Consider the following 22,853-nt stretch of genomic DNA (forward strand, 5'->3'; position numbering starts at 1 on the left):
CTGATGCAGAGAGCATACAAAAGAATTTCCAGAATTATTTCCACTGGCTACCAATGAGTTTCCAGAATTGATAAATAACCATGCTCTTATCTTCTCCCTTTTCTCCCACTTTCCCCTTAGATTTGCCATTCTACCAAGCCTGTGAAAAGATATTATTCTGATGGGAAGATATTCTATCTATTTTTCCCAGATGGAACTGGCCAAGTTTAATATCCGACAATAACAATCATGAAGCCAGATTAAGAATGGTTGACGCCTTTGGAGCTGTACAAAGTTGCCAGTAAGGGGGGGGGATGGGGAGATGTGCGGCTGTTTACAGTACAAAAAAGGCATCCAGTAGGCTATAAGACACTATGGCTCCTTCTGCATATTCCCAACACCCATGTGAGGTATCTTAGGCTGAGAGTTTACGACTGACCCAAGACAGGAAGTGAGCAATCACAGTCCATTAAAATGTGAAACTGGATTCACGGCTCCCACCTGTTACAGGTGTGTGGGTGTCTACAACGTCCTGAAGATTCATCTGCATAATTTTCTGTGTGTCCATCCTCACAGAGATCATAATGAACGAGAAACTGTCTCAGGCATATCATAGAGGGTAGCCTTTCCGGATTATTTGAAAAAAATATATTTAGCAATCAAATGAAACTGCAGGCAGGGTTTGAAATTTGAGCAACAGGAAGAAATGATAATATATAAATAGAGGAATACATATATTAGATGAAATTTGTGATGCAATAGAGCAGGGGTTGGCAAACTAAGGCCCGGGGGCCAGATCCGGCCCAGTTGCCTTCTGGATCCGGCCCGTGGACGGTCCGGGAATTGCCGCGTGGATCGGTGTGGGGATTCTGTTCGTTCGGGCTGCGCCATTTTTTTTCTGCGCCAATCCATTCCCCCCTGTCCCTCACACACACCGTGGTAGCGCCTCCTCCCTCCCTCCTCCTGGCTTCTCCCCGCCCTGCCTAGAGGAGGAAGGGTGCTGGGGTGAACTGGCTGAGCCCCATTTTAAGCAGCCCCCTCTCTGGAGCCAGCCCTTTTGCGCCGCTCGTCCCTCCGCCGCTGCCATCGATAGCCCCTGCTGCTTACAAGGCACAGGTAAGCTGTCTCCTTCGATTTAAAATGCATCTGTGGGATCTTTGTGGGGCCTGCCTGGCGTGCTGTGTCCCTTTTATTTTTATTTAAAATGCATCTGTTGGGATCTTTGTGGGGCCATCCCCCCCACCCAAAATATAGTCCCCCCTCCAAGGTATGAGGAACAGTGGACCGGCCCCCTACTGAAAATGTTTGCTGATCCCTGTAATAGTGGAATATGCATTTGGTGAAAATTGTGATATTTTACAGTATATAAAAGGGATGGGTATAAAAACAGCATGGAAAAGAAGGTGGGAAGTCAAATTTATAAGAGAAATGTATAACAAATTGAAATTATCTGCTTAAGGTTATGAAAATCTAATGAAAATCTTTAACGTTTTAAAAAAGAGAGAGAATCCTTTCGGGAAGGAACAAAGGTCTCTTAGTAAACCAAAAACATTTTGACATCTTGACTCAAGGGATCGCACCGAAAGGATCCAATCCTCTGAGACTCTGGGGGTGGAAAATGTGTTTATTAGTAAGTCCGTAGGTAATTTATACGTAACAAGCTTTGAGTGAAGAATATTAACAAAGCAAAAAATGTTTGCAAAATTAAAAAGGAACCGCCGATGTGAAAATACTCTTTTTTCCTTAGCTATTAATCAGTTACCCATCAGGTAATGTTGCTATCCTCATTAGCTATGTAAAAGAATTTCAGTTCACATACATCGTTCTGCAGGACAACCAATCATATGAAATGCAGGCCTGCTTTGCAAACCAGGGCTTTGCAGTATGCTACCACCGTAATGGGAAGATCTGGTAAGTGGAAAGGAAGCATTCAGACATTTTTCTATGAAATCGGGGAAAGTCTAGGCCACAGGTAGGCCAACTAAGGCCTGGGGGCTGGATCCGGCCCAATCGCCTTCTAAATCTGCCCTGCAGACGGTCCAGGAATCAGCGTGTTTTTACATGAGTAGAATGTGTCCCTTTATTTAAAATGCATCTCTGGGTTATTTGTGGGGCCTGCCTGGTGTTTTTACATGAGCAGAATGTGTGCTTTTATTTAAGATGTATCTCTGGGTTATTTGTGGGGCATAGGAATTCATTCATTCTCCCCCCCAAAAAAATTTAGTCCGGCCCCCCACAAGGTCTGAGGAACAGTGGACCGGCCCCCTGCTGAAAAATTTGCTGACCCTTGGTCTAGACCAGGGCTTCCCAAAATTACCATATTTTTCGCTCTATAAGACGCACCAGACCACAAGACGCACCTAGTTTTTGGAGGAGGAAACAAGAAAAAAATATTCTGAATCTCAGAAGCAGGAACAGCAAGAGGGATCGCTGCGCAGTGACTAAGCAAACATATATTGATAGCCCATGAGACATGTTAGGCCTGCCCTGAATTTAAGATGTGTCCACTCTATAGTCAACCTTTTCGTTGATTTTTATCTCTGTCCCTTAGTGTTAACAGTAATGAGTTATTTACATTGCTGTTCTGGCTTCTGGGATAGCTGCGCAGCCTGCATTCGCTCTATAAGACACGCACACATTTCCCCTTACTTTTTAGGAGGGAAAAAGTGAGTCTAATAGAGCAAAAAATACGGTGTGTTTGGACTACAATTCCCACCATCCCTGACCACTGGTCAGTGGCGTAGCGTGGGGGGTGCCAGGGGTGCCGGCCGCACCGGGCGCAACTCGCACTAGCAGCTCTCTGCCCCTACTAAAATCCACGGGTTAGGGAGCCCGCGCTCGCTCGGCTTGGCGAGGAGGTCGCGGAAGGGGGAGAGCGAAGGCTTTTGCCGCGGGCAAAAAAAGGAGAGGAAGCCGGGCGGGCGGGCGGGCGGGCTGGCTGGCTGGCGGGGGTCTGGCTGCACCTGCTGCTGCCGTTGCCGCTGCTGCCGGGCTTTGACAGCTTGGCGAAGTGGAGGGAGAGGAGCTTTATGGTAATTGCAGCTCTCTCTCCACTGGCCGCGCCGAGCAGGGAGTCTGGCGATGGGGCGGGAAGAGACTTTTCCCCTTTTTTCCACCTCGCCAGGTCAAAAAGGAGAGCGGAGTCTCCTCAGGGCGCCCTCAGGCAGGGCAGGGCAAGGCAAGCAGAGCGAGGAAGAGAGAGAGGGGAAGGGGGGGGAGCAGCCAGGAAACGCCGCGGTGTGGAGGGGGAATCAATTAAGGAGAGAAAGCGAAAAGCCTTGGAGAAAGGGAAAAAAGAAAAGAGGCAGCTCCAGGAGAGTGCGGGGGAAAGAGAAGCCTCGCCGCTGCTGCTGCTGCTGCTGCTTGGGAGAGTAAATTACTGTACTTGCCTTGCCCCAGGTTAGGGGGCGCAAATTACTTGCCTTGCCCCGGGTGCTGATAACCCACGCTACGCCGCTGCCACTGGTCCTGCAAGCTAGGAATAATGGGACTTGTAGTCCCAAAAAACAGCTGGTGGCCCAAGTTTGGGAAACCCCGGTCTAGGTTTTTGTAGGATAACTTATTTAACTGTAATGGCCTAAGCTGGGAAAAGGTGTTCCTGGCTACTGTTGATCCCTTTGCTTGAATAGGCAGCGGGGGCGCGGGTGGCGCTGTGGGTAAAAGCCTCAGCACCTAGGACTTGCCGATTGAAAGGTCAGCGGTTCGAATCCCCGTGGCGGGGTGCGCTCCCGTTGCTCAGTCCTAGCGCCTGCCAACCTAGCAGTTCGAAAGCACCCCTGGGTGCAAGTAGATAAATAGGGACCGCTTACCAGCGGGAAGGCAAACGGCGTTTCCGTGTGCTGCACTGGCTCGCCAGATGCAGCTTTGTCACGCTGGCCACGTGACCCGGAAGTGTCTCCGGACAGCGCTGGCCCCTGGCCTCTTAAGTGAGATGGGCGCACAACCCCAGAGTCTGTCAAGACTGGCCCGTACGGGCAGGGGTACCTTTACCTTTACCTTTACCTAGTCCAGAAAAGCTTCCAAACTGCCAATGTGGTCCTTCAGGTGGGATGCAGCTCTGTCCAGAACCGGTAGCACTTTCCTGCCCTGGACCCTGTTCCTTTATCGCAGTACCTTCCTTTTCAGGATTAATCTTCAGTTTGTTCATCTTAATCCATCACCAAACTGCTTGCAGGCAGCTTAGTTTAGGAGTTGTACAGCCTCCCCGGGATTTGTACGTAGAAAACAGAGGATAAATGTCTGCATGCAGACATTTTTAAAATGTTAAGTGGGTTTCACCTATGCAGCCCCATTAGCAGAAGCCATGCAAAATGACTTTCATTCGTGCAATGGGATTTCTCCCCCCCCCCTTCCCCTGCCCAAAATTGGCTTGGGTCTGTGCGCGCAGAGAATCCCCAAAGCACAGGGCGAGGAGAGGGGAGCGGTATTCCTTCCATCATGAAGGAGTGTCTCCACTCCCGTCGTTCAGCCCAGACACAAAGGTCCAGTGCCGAGGGCCTTCTGGTAGTTCCCTCCCTGTGAGAAGTGAAGTTACAGGGAACCAGGCAGAGGGCCTTCTCGGTGGTGGCACCCTCCCTGTGGAACGCCCTCCTGTCAGGTGTCAAGGAGATAAATAACTATACAACTTTTAGAAGACATCTGAAGGCAGCCATGTTTAGGGACGTTTTTAGTATTTAATGTTTTGTTGTGTTTTTATATTTGAGAGCCAGTGTGGTGTAGTGGTTAAGAGCGGTGGACTCGTAATCTGGGGAACCGGGTTCGCTTCCCTGCTCCTCCACATGCAGCTGCTGGGTGACCTTGGGCCAGTCACACTTCTCTGAAGTCTCTCAGCCCCACTCACCTCACAGAGTTTTGTTGTGGGAGAGGAAGGGAAAGGAGAATGTTAGCCGCTTTGAGACTCCTGAAAGGGAGTGAAAGGCGGGATATCAAATCCAAACTCTTCTTCTTCCCAGAGTAGCTGGGGCAACCCAGTCAGATGGGTGGGGTTTAAATATTTATTACAGTGGTACCTCGGGTTACATACGCTTCAGGTTACAAACTCTGCTAACCCAGAAATAGTACCTCGTGTTAAGAACTTTACTTCAGGAACAGTATTATTATTACTACTACTACTACTAAGTGCTTGCACAGACAGAATGTTTGTAATAGCGTGACACTGTATTCCACCCTGTGTACGCTAGCAAAGTTGTGAGGCAGCAAAAAGTTTGTACAGTCGTACCTCGAATGGAATCCGTTCCAGAAGTCCGTTCAACTTCCAAAACGTTCGTAAACCAAGGCACAGCTTCCAATTGGCTGCAGGAACGTCCTGCAGCCAATCGGAACCCACGTCGGATGTTCGGGTTCCAAAGAACGTTTGCAAACTGGAACACTCACAATGTTCGACTCGCAAGGCTTCCAAGGTACAACTTGGAAATAAAAATATATTGAGTGGATCCATTGTGGCAGTTGCTGCACAGTGAGAAACATAGTAAAGGTAAAGGGACCCCTGACCATTAGGTCCAGTCGTGACTGACTCTAGGGTTGTGGCATTCATCTCGCTTTACTGGCCGAGGGAGCCGGCGTGCAGCTTCCGGGTCATGTGGCCAGCATGACTAAGCCGCTTCAGGCAAACCAGAGCAGCGCACGGAAACGCTGTTTACCTTCCCGCCGGAGCGGTACCTATTTATCTACTTGTACTTTGACGTGCTTTTGAACTGCTAGGTTGGCAGGAGCAGGGACCAAGCGATGGGAGCTCACCCCGTCGCAGGGATTCGAGCTGCCGACCTTCTGATCGGCAAGCTCTAGGCTCTGTGGTTTAACCCACAGCGCCACCAGCGTCCCTGTGAGAAACATACACTATACCTATTAATAAGGTATATTGGAGAGATTAGGCTTGCCTTCTTTTCTGCTGTCTCTCACAGATTGCAAAACCTTCCTTTTGGAGATGATTAAAGACAGGGGAGAAGCAAATGCTTTAAAACTACACTTTTAACCAGCTCAAAGCCATTACGTCTCTCCTCATTTGTCTCCTGCCAAAGGATTCAGTCCTTGCTATTTTCTATCCAGCAATAAACGACGACCCCCAACACTTAAGATCATAGGCCAGCTTAAGTCCTCACAGAGAGGACTGCCTTCGGGAACCGGATAAGGTAGAGTTCAACAAACCCTCACACCACGGGACTAATGGTTGTTGAGTTTCGCACTTGTTGTTCCTTCATCAGAAATCAAAGAGTTTATTCCAATGTCTTTTGTTTCATTCCCTCCCCGCCCCCCAAACAGGTTGAATCTAGACCTCTGCCTTGGCTCATACTTTGACCGGAAGGGAGTTAGGAAGAAACACTGGAATTGGTGGGACAAGAGCAGCCACATCCATACACCTCCTTTCCAACCCATCTACATTCAATTGAATCTTTACATCCAGGTTAAAATTGAAGCCCAGGACCAGATTTTCCTAACGTTTACTAATAATCACGACTGCCTTCAGCTGAATGTGGGTGCCAAGCTGAAAGTGAGTGCCTGTGGCATTCTCATTCACACGCCTGTGGCGGGGAATCTTAAGCTGTGCTCTCTGTTTGTCAGAAATGTTTGCCAACTTTCACTGAACTCCAAACGTGGCTCCAAAGAGTTTTAGCAACGAGCCACTTTTGGAGTTTAGCGAAAGTTGGCTAAAAAGCGCCCCTCTTTAAGACTGTGCAAGTTCATAATTGGAGGTAGAACCCACCCCTTCCTTTTAACAAAAAACCCAATACTTTTATATAGATACGATAAAAACACAGAAAGGGGGGAGGGAAAAATAGAGAAGATAAAATAAATAAAAATCGAAAAGATGGTAAAAGGGAAAAAATAGAAAAATACGATTCAGATTTTTTAAAATGCTTCCCTAAGTAAAAGCTTTACATAAGAAAGTAAGAATTTTCTTACCATACGTTCCTCTTCTTGGGAAAAGCAGTAGGTATTGTAGATGTTTCAGTATTACCCTCTAACCAGGAAAAGAGGCAAGGAAAGACACTGCTAGCTAAACAACTTCACTGAGAGTTAATCCAAAAGGCAGAATAAGGTGGATGGATAATTAAGCCTAACCTAACTCAAGGGTTTGTGGTGGGGATGACATAGGAGGGCTAGAGACCCATTAATGTCATTTTGGGCTTACAGGAAAGGTGGAATGGACATGAACGTGATACTGATAAATAAGGAATAATCAAAATATGAAGTCTCTCTCTGGCCTGCCTGCCTCTGTTTTTTTAACTGGGGGAAGGGAGCCAGGTGTGGACTCAAGAAAAAAAAGCCCAAGCTAAATTAGTAAATTAGACACAAACTGGATATTCAGGCCTACAAACATTGAACTTTACATGTAAGTCCCTAGTCCTTTCTAGGCAGGGAAATGCATGTTGCAAGTAAAAATGGTGTGGACTGGGTTAAATCCTCTTTCCTTGTCATGAGCCAGGACTGGACTGAAGAAAAGGGGAGCTGCTCCTTTGTGCCATCCTGGTTAAACATGCATGTCCCCCCAACTCCGGGCTGAAGCTGGCACTGAAACCAGATCCAAAGCTTCTGAACTCTCTTGCACTGAACCGGACCTTGCATTTCTAGCAAAGGAGACCCGGGAAGCCCCTTCATACTTGCAGCCTTTACTTAGAATTATGATGAAAGCTAACATGACAAAAGAATTCTGTATCTGGCCCTTTTACATCACATTCTGTACTTAGGACTTTCATAAGCAAACAGAGGAATCTACATTCAGAATCCTCCCCCGTACAAGGCTCTAAATCCAGGAGTGTTTCCAGATCAAAATACAGCCGTACCTCCACTTACTTTTCTCTCCGGTTATGTAAACTTCGGGATACGTAAGCGGCAAACCTGGAAGTATATTTCCGGGTTTTTGCCGCGCGTGCATACGCAAAGGGGTAGAGTGCTTCTGTGCATGCGTTCTACCGCCACGCTTGCATGCACACAAGCGGTCTCTCTCGTTGCGAAAACCTCGGGATCCCGTCCGCAACTGGAAGTACCACTGTATAGTAGTGATCTGCCTAGAATCTCTATGTAAATGCAATCTTGGTTTTTCCAGTTTGTGGATCTTAAATTTGGATTTTTGTAGCCGAAAGATCCAGACATGCTGAAGTTTCTCCAGAGACCTGCATCCTCGGGACAGCTAGTTGGCTCCGAGATTCTACTGATAAGAAGGCTCTTAGCCAGCATGCAGAATCTACTGAAAGAGCTGTGTCTCGTTCCACCTGAAGAAACCAAATACTTCTATTTCCTCGTGTCAGACATGTATGACCATGTACATCGCCGACAGAAAATGAGAATTCGATCTATACAAAGATGACTGCATACCTGTTATTTAGGGACAGCTGCTGAGCTACTTCCATGTTAAAACAAGTAAACTTGACTTCAGTCATTGTAAGTTTACCTTGTTGGCTGTAGTGTGTACCACGTCCTATACAAAACACATCTGAGATGGAAAAAACATGTACAAGTTGCATAACCCGTTCTACTGCTTGGGTAATCGTACAATTTGGATTATATGGGTAGAAACATTTATTTGCTGGCATGGGGAAACAGAGTTGCACATAGAACAGTGGTCCGGTGCCTTGTCGAATGACTCTATTTCTGAAAAACACACCTACGTATAAGTATTTGAAATAAGTTGTAGTTTTCATAATAAACTTAGGGGTCACTTCCAGAAATCAAAGGGGTGCTATCAGCCCCAAAACTATTGATTTTGCCAAAAGGGCAGCTTTCTTCCAAAGGTATACTGGGCAACTGTTATATGTTGTTACAGTTCCAATGCAATGACAAAAGAGCTATCAAAACCCATTGCTGATTAGGATCATTTTATTCATATATATTTTTTTTACATTTGTAACCCACCCTAGTTAGGTTGAAGTCAGGTAATACAAAAATCAACATATTTAAAAATAGATGATATATAGTCAAAATATTCCATGTTACAGGGATGGTGGACCTGTGGCCTTTCACATACAATGTTGGACTACAACTCCCATCTTCTCAAACAATTGGCTAGGACTGATGGGATTGGAAGTACATCTGGAGGACCATAGATTCCCCACCCATGCTGAAAGAATATCAATCACTTTTTAAGGAACCAGAGAGAAAAGGGGGGACCAATTCATGAACCATGTTACAAACTATTTACAGACTTTTCCATGTCTTCTCTCTAGTTCCTGCCTTAGTAGAATTCAGTAATTACATGTAGGGCAATTTATATCATTTCTTTGTACATTTCATTACATTGCACTATATCCCCCCCATGACTCCATCTGGACTATACATCTTAGTGTGAAAAGCCGGGGCAGCCAACTTTCCAAGAAGTTCCAGCAGGAATGGACAAATATAGCATGGCAACGTCTGACAAGGTCTCAATTAATGAAAAAGAAAGAGGAATTCTGAAGATAATCAGCAGACCTTGATGTTTGTTGCAAAGGGGTGTAAGGCCGCTGATTGACTACAGCAGCTGCAGGACTCTATTAGAGGGTTGGAGCCACTCAAACCTGGATTTTGAAGAACGATTTAGCAGGTATGTATGAAAATGCCATCCTCAACTGCAAGGTTCTCAGGCAGTGGCAGTTGCATTTAGGAGGTGATCATAAATCCAGGACGGGACAGGTGCGCACAGAGCACACCTGCGAATTCTCCCAAGTTCTGTTCACACACTCAGCTAATTTAGCCAATTCCAATCGAGACTCTGCAAAAGAAAGCAGGACAAAAATCAACTGTGCTCCCTTGTAAAAAGCAGGGAACAAGAGCAAGATGAGCAAGGGACACAAACTGATAACCGAGGAGACTTCTCAGGTAGTCATTTAACATGGAGACTGAATGAATGAACTTTATTATGGTCTCAGACCAGGATAAAAAAACAACATATAAATAAAATAGCAGTTAGGAATTTTTTTTAACTAATAAATGTTGGAGCAAATAAGGACAAAGAAACAAGCATAGGATAAAACATCTGAATATAATACAAGATTGAACACGGATAATGGATGGATAAAAACTGATAATTAAAACAGATAAGAACTAAAAACAAATAAAAACATGCAGTTAAGACAACTGTAAGAGCGTAAAAACTAAAAGACTCGCAGTTAAAACAACTGTAAGAGGCTGCAGAGTAGAAGCCTCTGAAACAGATGACACTCACAGCATTAGAAACTGATGTGCAAATGTGGTTAAAACAGACAATTAAAACAATGTACAACAATAAATTTAGAAACAATGTGCAACAATAAACTATCCCAGGGAGTTGACTCAGAGTCACCCATGGAACAGAGTTTCGGGATTTTCATGCCGGACTATTTTAAGTTGGGCGATGGTCTGCGCCTACAGATTTATACACAGAATCTGGCAACCATCCAGGAGGCTGCATTCTGACTCCCTCCCATAACACTGACCCTGGGGCTTGCGAAGGGAAATATAATTTCAGACATTTTGCGGCTTTTGTGGAGGAGGGGGTTGCAAATTGGTTGGTTTGTGTTTTAATTAGAGGCTGTTCTTTACCGGAGAGTCAAAAGGTCTGTCCAGAAACCAACAGAACACGACCTGGCCTTTTGGTGACAGCATGAAAAAAAGGAGTTATTCTCCTGAAGACAAACCATTAACATGAAAAATGTTAAGAGGGGATAATATATGAAAACGCCTAATGGAAGTTTTGTGACACTTTCAAGGGTAGTCTCCAGCAGCAAAACCAGAAGGGCTGATAATAAAGGTCTATGACTGGGGTTTATCATGGGGTTATTGAAGTGTTTGACCCCAATTAACCCCATGCTCCAGAGTTGGGACTCATTAACAAACCCAGAGTATGCTATGAGTAAAACAAATTGCTCACCCTCCAGAGAAGTAGCTGTGCCTGTCTATGGAAGCAAACACAACTTAGATGCTTGGTCACCTTAAAGACCAACAGGTTTATTATGGGATACATACTAGTCATCATCAATGCATGCCCAAATAAACCTGCTAGTGTTTAAGGTATCTCTGTTGTGGCCGCTTACCCAAAACTGAAATTCAAGTGGTCATGTGTACAGCCATGCCCCTTTCCAGAACTCGTAGCAAGGGAAGTGATGCCCAACTCACTCTCCCTATAGGGGGAAATTTCAACATACTGGTTCCTACTAACACTTTCTTTGTGAGCAACTAATGCTGGACTGACACCCCAAGAATCTGCATCTTGCAGCTAAAGTAAAGGTAAAGGGACCCCTGACCATTAGGTCCAGTCACTTTATTGGCCGAGGGAGCCAGCGTACAGCTTCCGGGTCACGTGGCCAGCATGACTAAGCCACTTCTGGCAAACCAGAGCAGTGCACGGAAACGCCGTTTGCCTTCCCGTAGGAGCGGTACCTATTTATCTACTTGCACTTGACGTGCTTTCGAACTGCTAGGTTGGCAGGAGCAGGGACCGGGCAACGGGAGCTCACCCCGTTACGGGGATTCAAACCGCCGACCTTCTGATCGGCAAGTCCTAGGCTCTGTGGTTTAACCCACAGCGCCACCCGCGTCCTAACATTAGCTACTATTAGCTAAAAGTGCTCCACCCATGTTGTAGAAACGCAGTTTCTTATTAGATGAAAGAATTTGGGATTCCCATTCTCTAACACGGTAGCAAACAAGGGCAATACTAGGAAAAAAGGTCACACTCAAATTCTCTCGAGGTACTTGGATTCGGACATTAACCCCTTGGCAACTGAGCTTGCCTGAACTAAAAGTCCCCCTCCTTGGCCATTTAGCCCTTCTCAATTTAGAAAGTAATCTAAGGTATTTTATCAGTCTGATGAAAATCACCCGATAAATTTGTCGCCCTCTTGGAAAGCGATCCAAACCAAAACTGAAGAGAGCCATTAGTGAAATTCAGACGTGGAAGAAAATCGAGTGACACATACATTCCCTTACATAAATGAACACAGTGCAAAATATACTGAGACAGTTGTGGAGTTGAAGCATGAATGGTATGCTTGGAAGGTCTGTGACTAACAGAGGGAGGGAAGGGACGCGTGAACGGGGAGTCACATCTGTTGAGTGCCCTCAAACACAGTGCTGAAATGTGGCTACAGGGAATAGGATGAGCAGTGGAAGATCTGTGTTTTTACCATTCCTGCCCTCCTGCTCCCATGATAGATCTCTCTGTTCTACCACACAGCCCACTCAACAGATGCCTCTCTTCTTCTTCTTTTTTGCTGATTTTCACAAAGTGAAAATGTTAACCTTTTGGAGCAAACACACTAAGCAAGCAACTTGAGAGTTCTGAGACTTTAAAGATTATTACCAAAATGCTGCAAGCAGGGAAAGGAAATTAACGGCCCCTCTTCTCTCCCAATCCTCAGCCGACAGGACTAAAACTGAAAAGTTATCTGAAATTTCAAGAGGATTCCGAACTCACCCCCAAATTTTACCACCCTCGCACAAAACTGAAAGAGCCACTTCAGCTCAGCTCAAGCTGTATTGAATAAAAGGCTACAGAAGAACTTGTCCCTATCTTCCGGGGTAGAAGGAAGAAAAGTCTTTGCTGCTCATTTTGCAAAAGGTTCTTCTTATTCAAAATCAACGCCAAGTGGAGCCCTCTAGACTTACCATCATGCTGTTACTCTGGTCACGTTTTGCTTCTTGTATAATAGTGCTAAAATTCTCGAGGTAGCTTAGATTTTCTTCTATCAAATGTGCAAATGGTGGCCTGAAAAGGAAAATCAGGATTATCCCAACTGAGTAGACACAGTTTGGTAAATGCCACATTTTATGTAGCATGTTTTGACCAGAGTAAGCCCTCTCACTGTAAGAGACGTGGGTGACACTGTGGGTTAAACCACAGAGCCTTGGGCTTGCCGATCAGAAGGTTGGCGGTTCGAATCCCGGGGTGAGCTCCTGTTGCTCGGTCCCTGCTTCTGCCAGCCTAGCAGTTCAAAAGCACGCAGTGCAAGTAGAGAAATAGGTACCGCTCCGGTGGGAAGGTAAATGGCGTTTCCGCGTGCTGCTCTGGTTCGCCAGAAGCGGCTTGGTCATGCTGGCCACATGACCCGGAAGCTGTACGCCGGCTCCCTCGGCCAATAAAGCAAAATGAGCGCCGCAACCCCAGAGTCGGCCACGACTGGACCTAATGGTCAGGGGTCCCTTTAGCTAAGCCCTCTCACTATTATTCAGTATCATAATTTCTAGTGGAAGTGGCTAAAATTTAACCATGGCTGTAAAGAGCAAACAAATTGCTAATTTCCATTAGGCTTACACATTCCTAGATGTTTCCATAGAAGAAAGAGGTTGAAGTGCATTTCCTGGTGATGTCTGCGAGAGCAATGCAGGCACCGAGGATGTAATTGTGCCATCCACGTTGGAACTAACAGGAGATTTGGCAGAACTCTGGGTCTACAAAAAGAGGAGAAGAAAAAAGAATTCCCAGTTTTCAGATCCAGAATTTTCAGATTCATCCAATTGTTGACTTTCAGCAAAGTATTCACATCCTAAGTGGTAACGGCAGTTACACATAATACGTAAGTAGTATGTCTGTGGTATGCAAGTCTACAGAAATAATAGCACAGATCCTAAATAGTTATAAATTTATAATCTCTGAGGCCCAATGATATGAGGCACATAGGACAATACACTATATAGTATAAAGGGAAGTGAAATCCATCCATGGTTTCCCCCCCCCATACATTGTAATGTCTGAAATTGCATTTTGTTTGTCTAGCCAGCATACAATGCAGCTATGACATTTAATAATAATAATAATAATAATTTTTATTTATACCCCGCCCTCCCCAGACAAGGCCGGGCTCAGAGCGGCTTACAAGCAATAATAAAAACAAGTTGAATGACTACAACTTAAAAACAAAATTAAAATACAACATTAAAATATTGAAACATTAAAATATTAAAATGTAGCCTCATCGCAGGGGAGAAGGAAAAGAAAAAAGAAAGAGAGGGAGGGAGGGAATCAAATTGGCTCCAAGCCAAAGGCCAGGCGGAACAACTCTGTCTTACAGGCCCTGCGGAAAGAAATCAGATCCTGCAGGGCCCTGGTCTCATGAGGCAGAGCGTTCCACCAGGCCGGAGCCAGTGTTGAGAAGGCCCTGGCTCTGGTTGAAGCTAATCTAACTTCTTTAGGGCCCGGGACCACCAGGGTGTTGCTGTTTATGGACCTTGAGGCTCTCCGTGGGGCATACCAGGAAGAAAACACCTGAAGAGAAAACCAATACAAATATTTTTGGCAATTTGCTTGGAGACCAGCTGTCATATTGCCACCAATCCAACAGGCAACAAGCAAATATTTCTTCCTGTAAACCTAGTGGTGAGACCTATACTGCGATTATAACTTCTTTTCCTGGAATAAATCCTATGTCATTTTTTCAACTTCAGCACAATGCACTTCTAGATAGACAGTTATCTGTAGCATCATGTTTAATCGGTTGAAAAAGGATGTCTTCTTAATGCTTCTGAAATTAAGAGGGCAAACGCTTACGCAAGCAATTTTCAGCAAATGCCAGATTTCCCGCTGCCTTTTTGCCTGCATCTGCATCACTGAATTGTCAGCCTCTTTGATATTATTCAGAGCCACTTCAATCTTTGGAAGCAAATCAATAATCTTCTGTTTACTACCCAACAGTTTGCTGTGATGGAAAAAGAAAAGAAAAAAGATGTTGGACATCAATTTTTTTGTCATCTAGACAACAGAAACAAAACGAATATAAGCTTTTTGGAAATTATTGCAGAAAGATACAATATGCATTTCATGTGTTGCCAGGATCCTGTGGTTCAGAGCTTCAGAAGCTGCATCGTCAGTACAGTGGTACCTCTGGTTACGTACTTAATTCGTTCCAGAGGTCCGTTCTTAACCTGAAACTGTTCTTAACCTGAAGCACCACTTTAGCTAATGGGGCCTCCCGCTGTTGCCGCCACCGCACCACCAGAGCACAATTTCTGTTCCCATCCTGAAGCAAAGTTCTTAACCCGAGGTATTATTTCTGGGTTAGCGGGGTCTGTAACCTGAAGCGTATGTAACCCGAGGTACCACTGTACTCAGAAGCCCCAAGAATATGTGCGGATCTTAACATATAAATGAGCAGAAAAGGGACCAAAACGGTAACATTTAAACCTGCTTTTCAAAAGTACACAGCAAATACAACATGCACAAGATTTAATACAAGCAAGAAAACAAGCTGGCATTGAAGTTTCCTGGAAAACACTGCAGGAAAGCACTGCTGGTCTGCTGCTTTCCTACCAGCAACACACAACTCCTCTTTGCCTACTGCTCCCACTCAATATCCCCCCCTCCCCTCGCAGTCCCCTTGACTCCTGCTTTTTCTTTCACTAACTGCATGCTGTACATGAAGAAAGCCCAACACCAAAGTACAGTGGTACCTCAGGTTACATAGGCTTCAGGTTACAGACTCCGCTAACCCAGAAATAGTGCTTCAGGTTAAGAACTTTGCTTCAGGATGAGAACAGAAATCGCGCTCCGGCGGCAGCGGGAGGCCCCATTAGCTAAAGTGGTGCTTCAGGTTAAGAACAGTTTCAGGTTAAGAACAGACCTCCGGAACGAATTAAGTACTTAACCTGAGGTACCACTGTACCTGCTTGTGGGTAGAGATGCCACGTGATCAGAATACCAGATCACGCAAATCTCCTCCTTTTCTGCAGACATGTGCATTCTTACCACACAGCCGCTGTGGAAGGTTTCCATTGCCATCCAGTTGTATTAGCAATGGAATAGCTATGTTTTTATGGAACTGCAATCAATGAAATGACATTTTACCGGCTCGATAAAATACCATTTCACCTATTCTGCCCATGCGCTCTATGGCTTTACTATCAGTTTGCATTTCTGATGTGTAGAGTTCTGTCCTATTCTAATTAACTCAAGACGGTTCTGGAAGCTTCTCTGTGTGAAAGAAGCAAGCAGAAGGTTCGTGATGTTTTGGTTCTTTTTCAGAAAAGCGGAGTACAGCTGGTTTAAACTGGTTATCTTATCTCTTTCTGTCTATGTCATGCTGACTATAAAAAATAGGGCCAGGAACCTAGGTTTTACCTATCTCTTTCTATCTCTTTTCCTTCTGGTGTGTTCTCTATATAGATAGTGTTAAGGTTTAGTCTTATTGAAAGTTACTGTAAGTTTAAGTTAAGTCTGCTGCAACTGGTTTTCTTATGGACAGTGCCAATCCTGAATGTATTGGATTTGTGATCATTATGCTCATTTGCCTTCAGGAGCAATAAAGCTCTGCTGGATGAAATATAATTGCCTCTGGTCTATTTTTTGGGAATCCTGCAATGTGTTTAAATTGTTACTCTGATAACTATACGCTGTAATCTGCTTTGGATCAATATTGAGTAGAATTTCTATGTCATTTACAACTTCCCAGTACAGTGGTACCTCAGGTTACATATGCTTCAGGTTACAGACTCCGCTAACCCAGAAATAGTACCTCGGGTTAAGAACTTTGCTTCAGGATGAGAACAGAAATTGTGCTCCGGCGGCACGGCGGCAGGCCCCATTAGCTAAAGCAGTGCTTCAGGTTAAGAACAGTTTCAGGTTAAGAACAGACCTCCGGAACGAATTAAGTACCATATTTTTTGCTCTATAAGACTCACTTTTTCCCTCCTAAAAAGTAAGGGGAAATGTGTGTGCATCTTATGGAGTGAATGTAGGCTGCGCAGCTATCCCAGAAGCCAGAACAGCAAGAGGGATTGCTGCTTTCACTGCGCAGCGATCCCTCTTGCTGTTCTGGCTTCTGAGATTCAGAATATTTTTTTCCTTGCTTTCCTCCTCCAAAAACTGGTGCGTCTTATAGAGCGAAAAATACGGTACTTAACCCGAAGTACCACTGTATTTACAGGAAGCAATTTAAGAAAAACAAAACAAAACTAGAAACAGGCCTCTATGTGCCTTTTTGAGACTTATTTGTACACATCTAGCCTCTTTTCCCTTCAAAACTGTAAACAATGTAAACAACTCATTACTGTTAACACTAAGGGACAGAGATAAAAATCAACGAAAAGGGTGACTATAGAGTGGACACATCTTAAACTCAGGGCAGGCCTAACATGCCTCATGGGCTATCAATATATGTTTGCTTAGTCATACATCAGATTGGAATGAAGATGCGTGAATCTGCAGAAAGAGGAATGCACGTTGTACCTAAGATGTTTGAAGAGTTCCTTGAGCACGCGATCTTGAGTGTGAACTGTATGGACTATGATCTTCACCATCTCTGTGCTGTCACTGTAGGAATGATCTGAAAGGGATACCTGTCACGTGATCAGTACAGTGCTCCTCTTAAAAGCCATTTTTTAAAAAACCACCTGATAAACATCGAAAAACACTGACAAGAAAAAAAACTGATTTAAACATTTCCCGTTACTAAGCACTGGTTAGTTGTTCAGGACAAGTCTGAAATAGCAGGCTTGATAAACGTAGCTAGAATATTTTGTAATCAAACAAACTTTCATTTCTAATGGTTGCTTCATGCCTCCCTCTTTTTCTTTTGCAATGAGTTTCACAGACTGTTGTAAACACCATTTAAAAAACTGCAGAAGTGATGTATTTAGGTGGCAAAAAGACGGAAACTCATAATTAATGCTACAGGAACGGGCAGCAGAAAGTCTACATATTCTAAATTCTTTCCCTCTAACTGAGATCCGTTAGAAATGATCATATAAACTTACAAAAGAATGAAAAAAAACATACAGGGCATGTAAGCAATTCAGTTGCTCACTTCTGCTTTTTCTAATCTGTTAAATTTAACATTCCAGAATGTTCCCGGGCTTGCTTAACATCCTTTGCCAAGAACCTCTGTCCAGATCAGCACTTGCCTGCCTTACTGTTCTTTGCAAAACCTCCTATTTAACACAAAGTGTTCTGGAGCCATTTCCATACCTGGGGGCCTTGGTTTTAATTGCTTGTAGAGTTCTATAGCTCTTTGCTCACTGTAAAAAGATAAAAATTGTAAGCACAGTTCTCTCTCTCTCTCTCTCTCTCTCTCTCTCTCTCTTCTGCTATCAATTGTGACATTTCCAGAAATGAAATTGGTTTAGCCAATCAATCAATTGGTGTCACAGTGTAAAAGCTTTGAGTAAAGGGAAAAAAACCATGTATTTTTTTTCACCTGGTAGAAAGTAACGGCAGCTAATTCTCAGCAAGTTATTTTGACTCACTCTTGGGGGTGGGGGGTTGGATCTGTTATGCACACAAAATTTGTGTATTAATCTCCTGTCCTCGTTTTCAAACTTGTTTTTATCCTTCTTTTTGTGTAAGTCACTTTTGGTTTCATTTTTTTGGGGAAATCAACTAATGAACAGTAGGAAACATTTTCATCTTAAGCAAGATCGACGGGCAATTCCTATAGATACAGGTCTATCTGAAAGAACCCAATCTTCTCTCTAGTTTTCATGGTCAAAACTGGCTCTAAATAAATCACAACACAAGATCATCCAGGGCTTTCATTACTATATGACTGCCTAGAAAAATGACAAGCAGCCAGTCAATTTTGTGCACCAGAGATCCAGAATGAACCAACTGCTGAAGTCTTGACACATTTGTGTGAATTCACACAATGTGCAATTAGGACCCAGGACAGGTATCTAAGAAGGGTCAAGGAAATACTGGGTTCATCTATTAGATAGCAACTGGTTTAGGGCGTCATGTGGTTACTCACAATACAGTCATACCTCGGGTTACAGATGCTTCAGGTTGTGTTTTTTCGGGTTATGGACCACCAAAACCTGGAAGTACCGGAACTGGTTACTTCCAGGTTTCAGTGGTTACGCATGCGCAAAAATCACGCTGAATCGCAACCTGCGTGTGTGCAGATGTGCCGCTGCGGGATGCGAACGTGCATCCCGCACGGATCACATTCACAACCCGAGCATCCACTGTACCCTAGAAAAGTTATACACCCCAGTAGGCACTTTAGCATAGTGGAAAACGGCACTGATGTCAAACTCACAACTTGAGTGTTCAAAAGTCAATACAGTGGTACCTCGGGTTACGAACTTAATTAGTTCCGGAGGTCCGTTCTAACCCGAAACCGTTCTTAACATGAGGCCCGCTTTCACTAATGGGGCCTCCCACTGCCGCTGCGCAAAGTTTGTAACTTGAGGTACTCCTTCTAGGTTAGTGGAGTTTGTAACCCGAGGTGTTTGTAACCCGAGGTACCACTGTACTCAGGACTCTCATACTTCCAACTCTTAAATTGTTGCCCAATATTCTAAAAACAGATGTAAATATGTCTTTGATCTGCAAGATCTGAGGGCTGTATCCAACAAAGTTGTCCTGTTTGTACAAGGACTTCAATTTGCTCTGCAGGGCTGGGGGAAAATCCAGAACAGATCTGGAAGGCAGGCAGGGGGAAGCAGGGGTTCCATTGCACAAGTTATACCCACAAACATTAGATATAATGCTGAGCAATTGGCTCAGGATTGCAAAATTTGTGAGAACTAATAATGAACAAAGTCTAGCAGCCAAGTATTGTTGAGCAACTAAAAGGGAACACCTTCCTTGCTTTTTAAAATCGCAGGCAAGCAGCAAAACAATTAATGACTTGGCTGTTCATCACACCCAGTTGGTGGAATCAATCCTTGATGGGTTTTCACTGTCCAGAAACTGAACACATTTTTTTTTTTTAGTGCAAGCAGGGAGAAGCAACTCTCTCAGGCTTCTTTCCAGACCTTAAGTTCCCTACATATACAAGGATATTTGCTCTATGCCAAAATTATAGTATTATTTTAAACAATGCTTTTTTCTAAAAAAAAATGTTTAGGGGTACTCTCATTCTGACTCAAGAAAATCACCATTTTATAGTTCAAATCGGGAAAAATACAGTAAATGGGCAAAGATTCACAAAATGTTTAGGGGTATGCGTACCCCTGCATCCCCCCAGAAAAAAGCCCTGATTTTAAATGCATATACTATTATTAGCCATCTAGGCCCTGAAGAGTGGAGAGACTATAAAAAAAATCCCAACACTAATACAATGCAAAAGAATAAGATACTAACAAATAATGGAACACCTTAATGTTAGCCTGCAAAAAATTACAAATGCCTATGAGAATAGCTTCTTTTCTTACAGATTTTCCATGAGTTCGCCCTGACGTCGTGCATGGGGACTCCTCTGCAATTCTACAATCTCTGTGTGCAAAGCCATGATCTGCTCATCCAAGTAGCCAATATCTCCAGCCTGAAAACAAGAGAGAATTCTATACACTGGGAAGTATCTCGAGGGAGTTTCTCCTCCCACTTTTGATAGGAAGTGTGTGCGTGTGCACACTGACGGTGGTGATTACTATGTGGTGGTAAGATTCTGCTGTGGTGAGGCAGACTGAAAGCCCTGGTTAATCATTGCACATTTGACAGCATTTTCATCTTCCATACCTGTTCACACTGCAAGGCCTTTTCTTCCATTTCTTTCCAGGCTTTCAGCATCTTTTCCGAGGCTTAAAGAAACGTATTTGGGTTAATTTAAAGCAGCAGCATGCACTGAAAATAAACAGCCTTTATTTTGAAAAACATGCACATTTTGAAGTGGTGATGCTGATGAATTTCAAAAATCAGATCCCCTTTTGAAAAACCTTGGCCAACATGAGCTCAAGCCTGGACCTGGCTCACAATGGGTTTACCTGCCAGGCTTGGATGGCGACAACTACAAGGCTTTGCTTGTCACCAGCCATTTCTCTCTGCCACTGGCTCCCTACTACTTTATAAGGCAAAATATGCTCTGAATAAGGAGGACTAGGAGAGGGCAGGAGGCAAGCTGCCCTGAATTTGGTCTAGCTGAATTTTGAAAGGTTATAGGAAGCGACGCAGCATTGCAGCCACAGTTGTGGGGTGGGGCATCCTTGTACAGATGGGTCTCAAAAGCAGATCTATCCTATAGTTAGAGCTGGCTTGCCCATAACGCACCTGTCTCAAGCGGTGGACATCCCACCACTTCCACAGCAGAGAGGGAAGCATTCTGATGCATAGCACTCCACTTCTCTTCCGTGCTCCCGGGTGAATAAGCCAAGCAGCAACTCTCTGAGGAGCTCCCTGGCTCCCATTGAGTTCAGTGAGCGCTGGGGTGCAGTGGCAGCGGAAGTGGGGAGGGGATCACAGCGGGGCAGGAGGCAGTAATTCCATTTTGCCTTAGGTGGCCAAATGGGAGAGGACGCCCCTTCCTATTGCTAATGCGGTCCTGAGCACCAGCTCCTCCAAACACTTACATATCCCGTATGTCATCTGATCACTGTATTTCTCCAAGTCAAGGTGGATGCTCTGCTGAAAGAATTTCAGCTTTGCTTTCAGCTGCTGAGATGCTGACACCATGTTGTTTTTCATCTTGGTTAAATTGGCATTGTACCTAAGAAGACTCAGCCTAGACGAGCCAAACAAAGCAGGTGTTAGCAATTGCTTCATGGTGCGGAGAATTTCTATTGTGTCTGCATGGAGCTTTAAGAAGTCCACATCCTGGGTGTCAGGTGTGGACTTCAGGTGGCTCCCCCAGGCCTATCTACACAGCCAGCAGGACTCTCCTAAGGTTATACCTCCTTTTCCCAGCCCTTACACTGGCCCTGCTCAGTGCTTTGGACTGGCTGAAATGCGCCCATGAATACCTCTTTCTTGCCCATCACTGTCATGCCCCCAGAAATTGATACATAAGTGAATATGGGAGTGAGGCTGAAAAAAGTTGTAGGGGTATTCAAAGCATGAGGTCCCCGTCTGTCTCGTCTTATTGCTTACTGCTCTGCTTCAGCCCCCCACAAAACCTTATGCCATCAGGAAGCCACTATAATTCTCTTGTTAATGAAGACTCACCATGCCCTGTATCCCATATGGATTTCACAGACACAAAGACCTAAACTTTACATTTTTTTTGAAAAAACCGAAGCTATGATTTTTTGGGTACCCTGAACACAGACTTGCCACCCTGTCTCCCACTGATCTCGGTTACTGAATCGCTGGCTTACATTGCAGCTCTTTGCCCTTGAAACAGCCGGCTGTAATCTTCTTTTAGTCCAATGATGTAATGCACAGCTTCAGCCCATATCTTACGAAGCTGCACAATGGGCAGCTGAATTTTGCTCTCTTGCACTGTGTGAGGGAAAAGGAAGGAAACATAACAGCCATCACTACTGAAAACATTAAGATCTGTACTATAAAAAGCTACCAGTGCATATTTATTAGCGGCAACCCAGAACCAGAACGGTTATGTTTAACTGTCTAAACAAGAGACATTTTTGAACTGCACTTAAAAAGAACATCTGAAATCTAACACATCACCATTTCAAATGGAATAGTACAGCAAAACATGAGGTTCAGTTCTTCTGGTGATTTCTGCTTGTGGGGGTGTCTAGGCTGGTCCCTCCACTGGACTGATCAAACTGCACAATAAAATTGCTGTTGTGATGTTTAAAACAAAGATTGGAGTTTTCCATGGGACTCATAAAGCAGGAAATTGTGGGAAAGCAGGAGTGGGACTCAGCAGTTATGTTGTTCTTCCAGACCTTATTCTTCAAGTACAGTACAAGGAATAGTTTTAATTGCTATGGAAGACTTTCCATCCGTTTCATACACAAATGGAATATTCCCTTCTATCCTGAAAAAAGGTATCACTACATAGTACAGGGAAGCTTTGATCTTCTTGTTTCTAGACTGCCTTCACCAAGGCGAAAGCTGCCTGAGGTGCTGCTTGCGCAACTCTCAGAGGGACAAAGGAACAAGAAGACTCTCATCCCAGCCACTGAGGGATGAAACAAGAAGGGAAACGACTAGCTAGATTTTGGACCAAAAGAAAAGGCTGGTGGGGCAAGGATGAGGGTAAAACTCTTGCACATAAATAACAGACCATGATAAAAATGAACAAAAACATGGGAAGTCCAAAAACATATGGCATAATTGGTTTGTTCTCGTAAGAATGTCTTATTAATGG

General features: G+C 44.3%; 2 protein-coding genes across 4 annotated transcripts in view; one reads left to right on the plus strand and one right to left on the minus strand.

The window, feature by feature from the left end:
* The window catches only part of ERICH6B (glutamate rich 6B), a 33,410-nt gene extending 25,043 nt beyond the window's left edge, over positions 1–8,367 (plus strand). For all 3 annotated transcript variants that reach the window (XM_083738395.1, XM_083738397.1, XM_083738396.1), the window contains 4 exons: positions 121–209; positions 1,738–1,890; positions 6,238–6,466; positions 8,054–8,367. In XM_083738395.1, the coding sequence (XP_083594521.1) occupies positions 121–209; positions 1,738–1,890; positions 6,238–6,466; positions 8,054–8,284 (702 nt within the window). In that variant the 3' untranslated portion in view covers positions 8,285–8,367. The remainder of the gene's footprint in view (positions 1–120; positions 210–1,737; positions 1,891–6,237; positions 6,467–8,053) is intronic.
* A 408-nt stretch (positions 8,368–8,775) lies between these two features.
* Positions 8,776–22,853, minus strand: part of CHUK (component of inhibitor of nuclear factor kappa B kinase complex) — a 28,528-nt gene continuing 14,450 nt past the window's right edge. The window contains exons 12-21 of the mRNA XM_083738333.1: positions 21,892–22,015; positions 21,148–21,299; positions 20,321–20,382; positions 20,017–20,126; positions 17,828–17,877; positions 17,090–17,186; positions 14,417–14,564; positions 13,184–13,320; positions 12,538–12,637; positions 8,776–9,664 (exon numbers count right to left, since the gene is read on the minus strand). Coding sequence (XP_083594459.1) covers positions 9,638–9,664; positions 12,538–12,637; positions 13,184–13,320; positions 14,417–14,564; positions 17,090–17,186; positions 17,828–17,877; positions 20,017–20,126; positions 20,321–20,382; positions 21,148–21,299; positions 21,892–22,015 — 1,007 coding nt within the window. The 3' untranslated portion in view covers positions 8,776–9,637. The remainder of the gene's footprint in view (positions 9,665–12,537; positions 12,638–13,183; positions 13,321–14,416; positions 14,565–17,089; positions 17,187–17,827; positions 17,878–20,016; positions 20,127–20,320; positions 20,383–21,147; positions 21,300–21,891; positions 22,016–22,853) is intronic.

The sequence above is a fragment of the Podarcis gaigeae genome (genome assembly GCF_964106915.1).
Source record: "Podarcis gaigeae genome assembly, chromosome: 5".
Lineage (NCBI taxonomy): Eukaryota > Metazoa > Chordata > Lepidosauria > Squamata > Lacertidae > Podarcis > Podarcis gaigeae.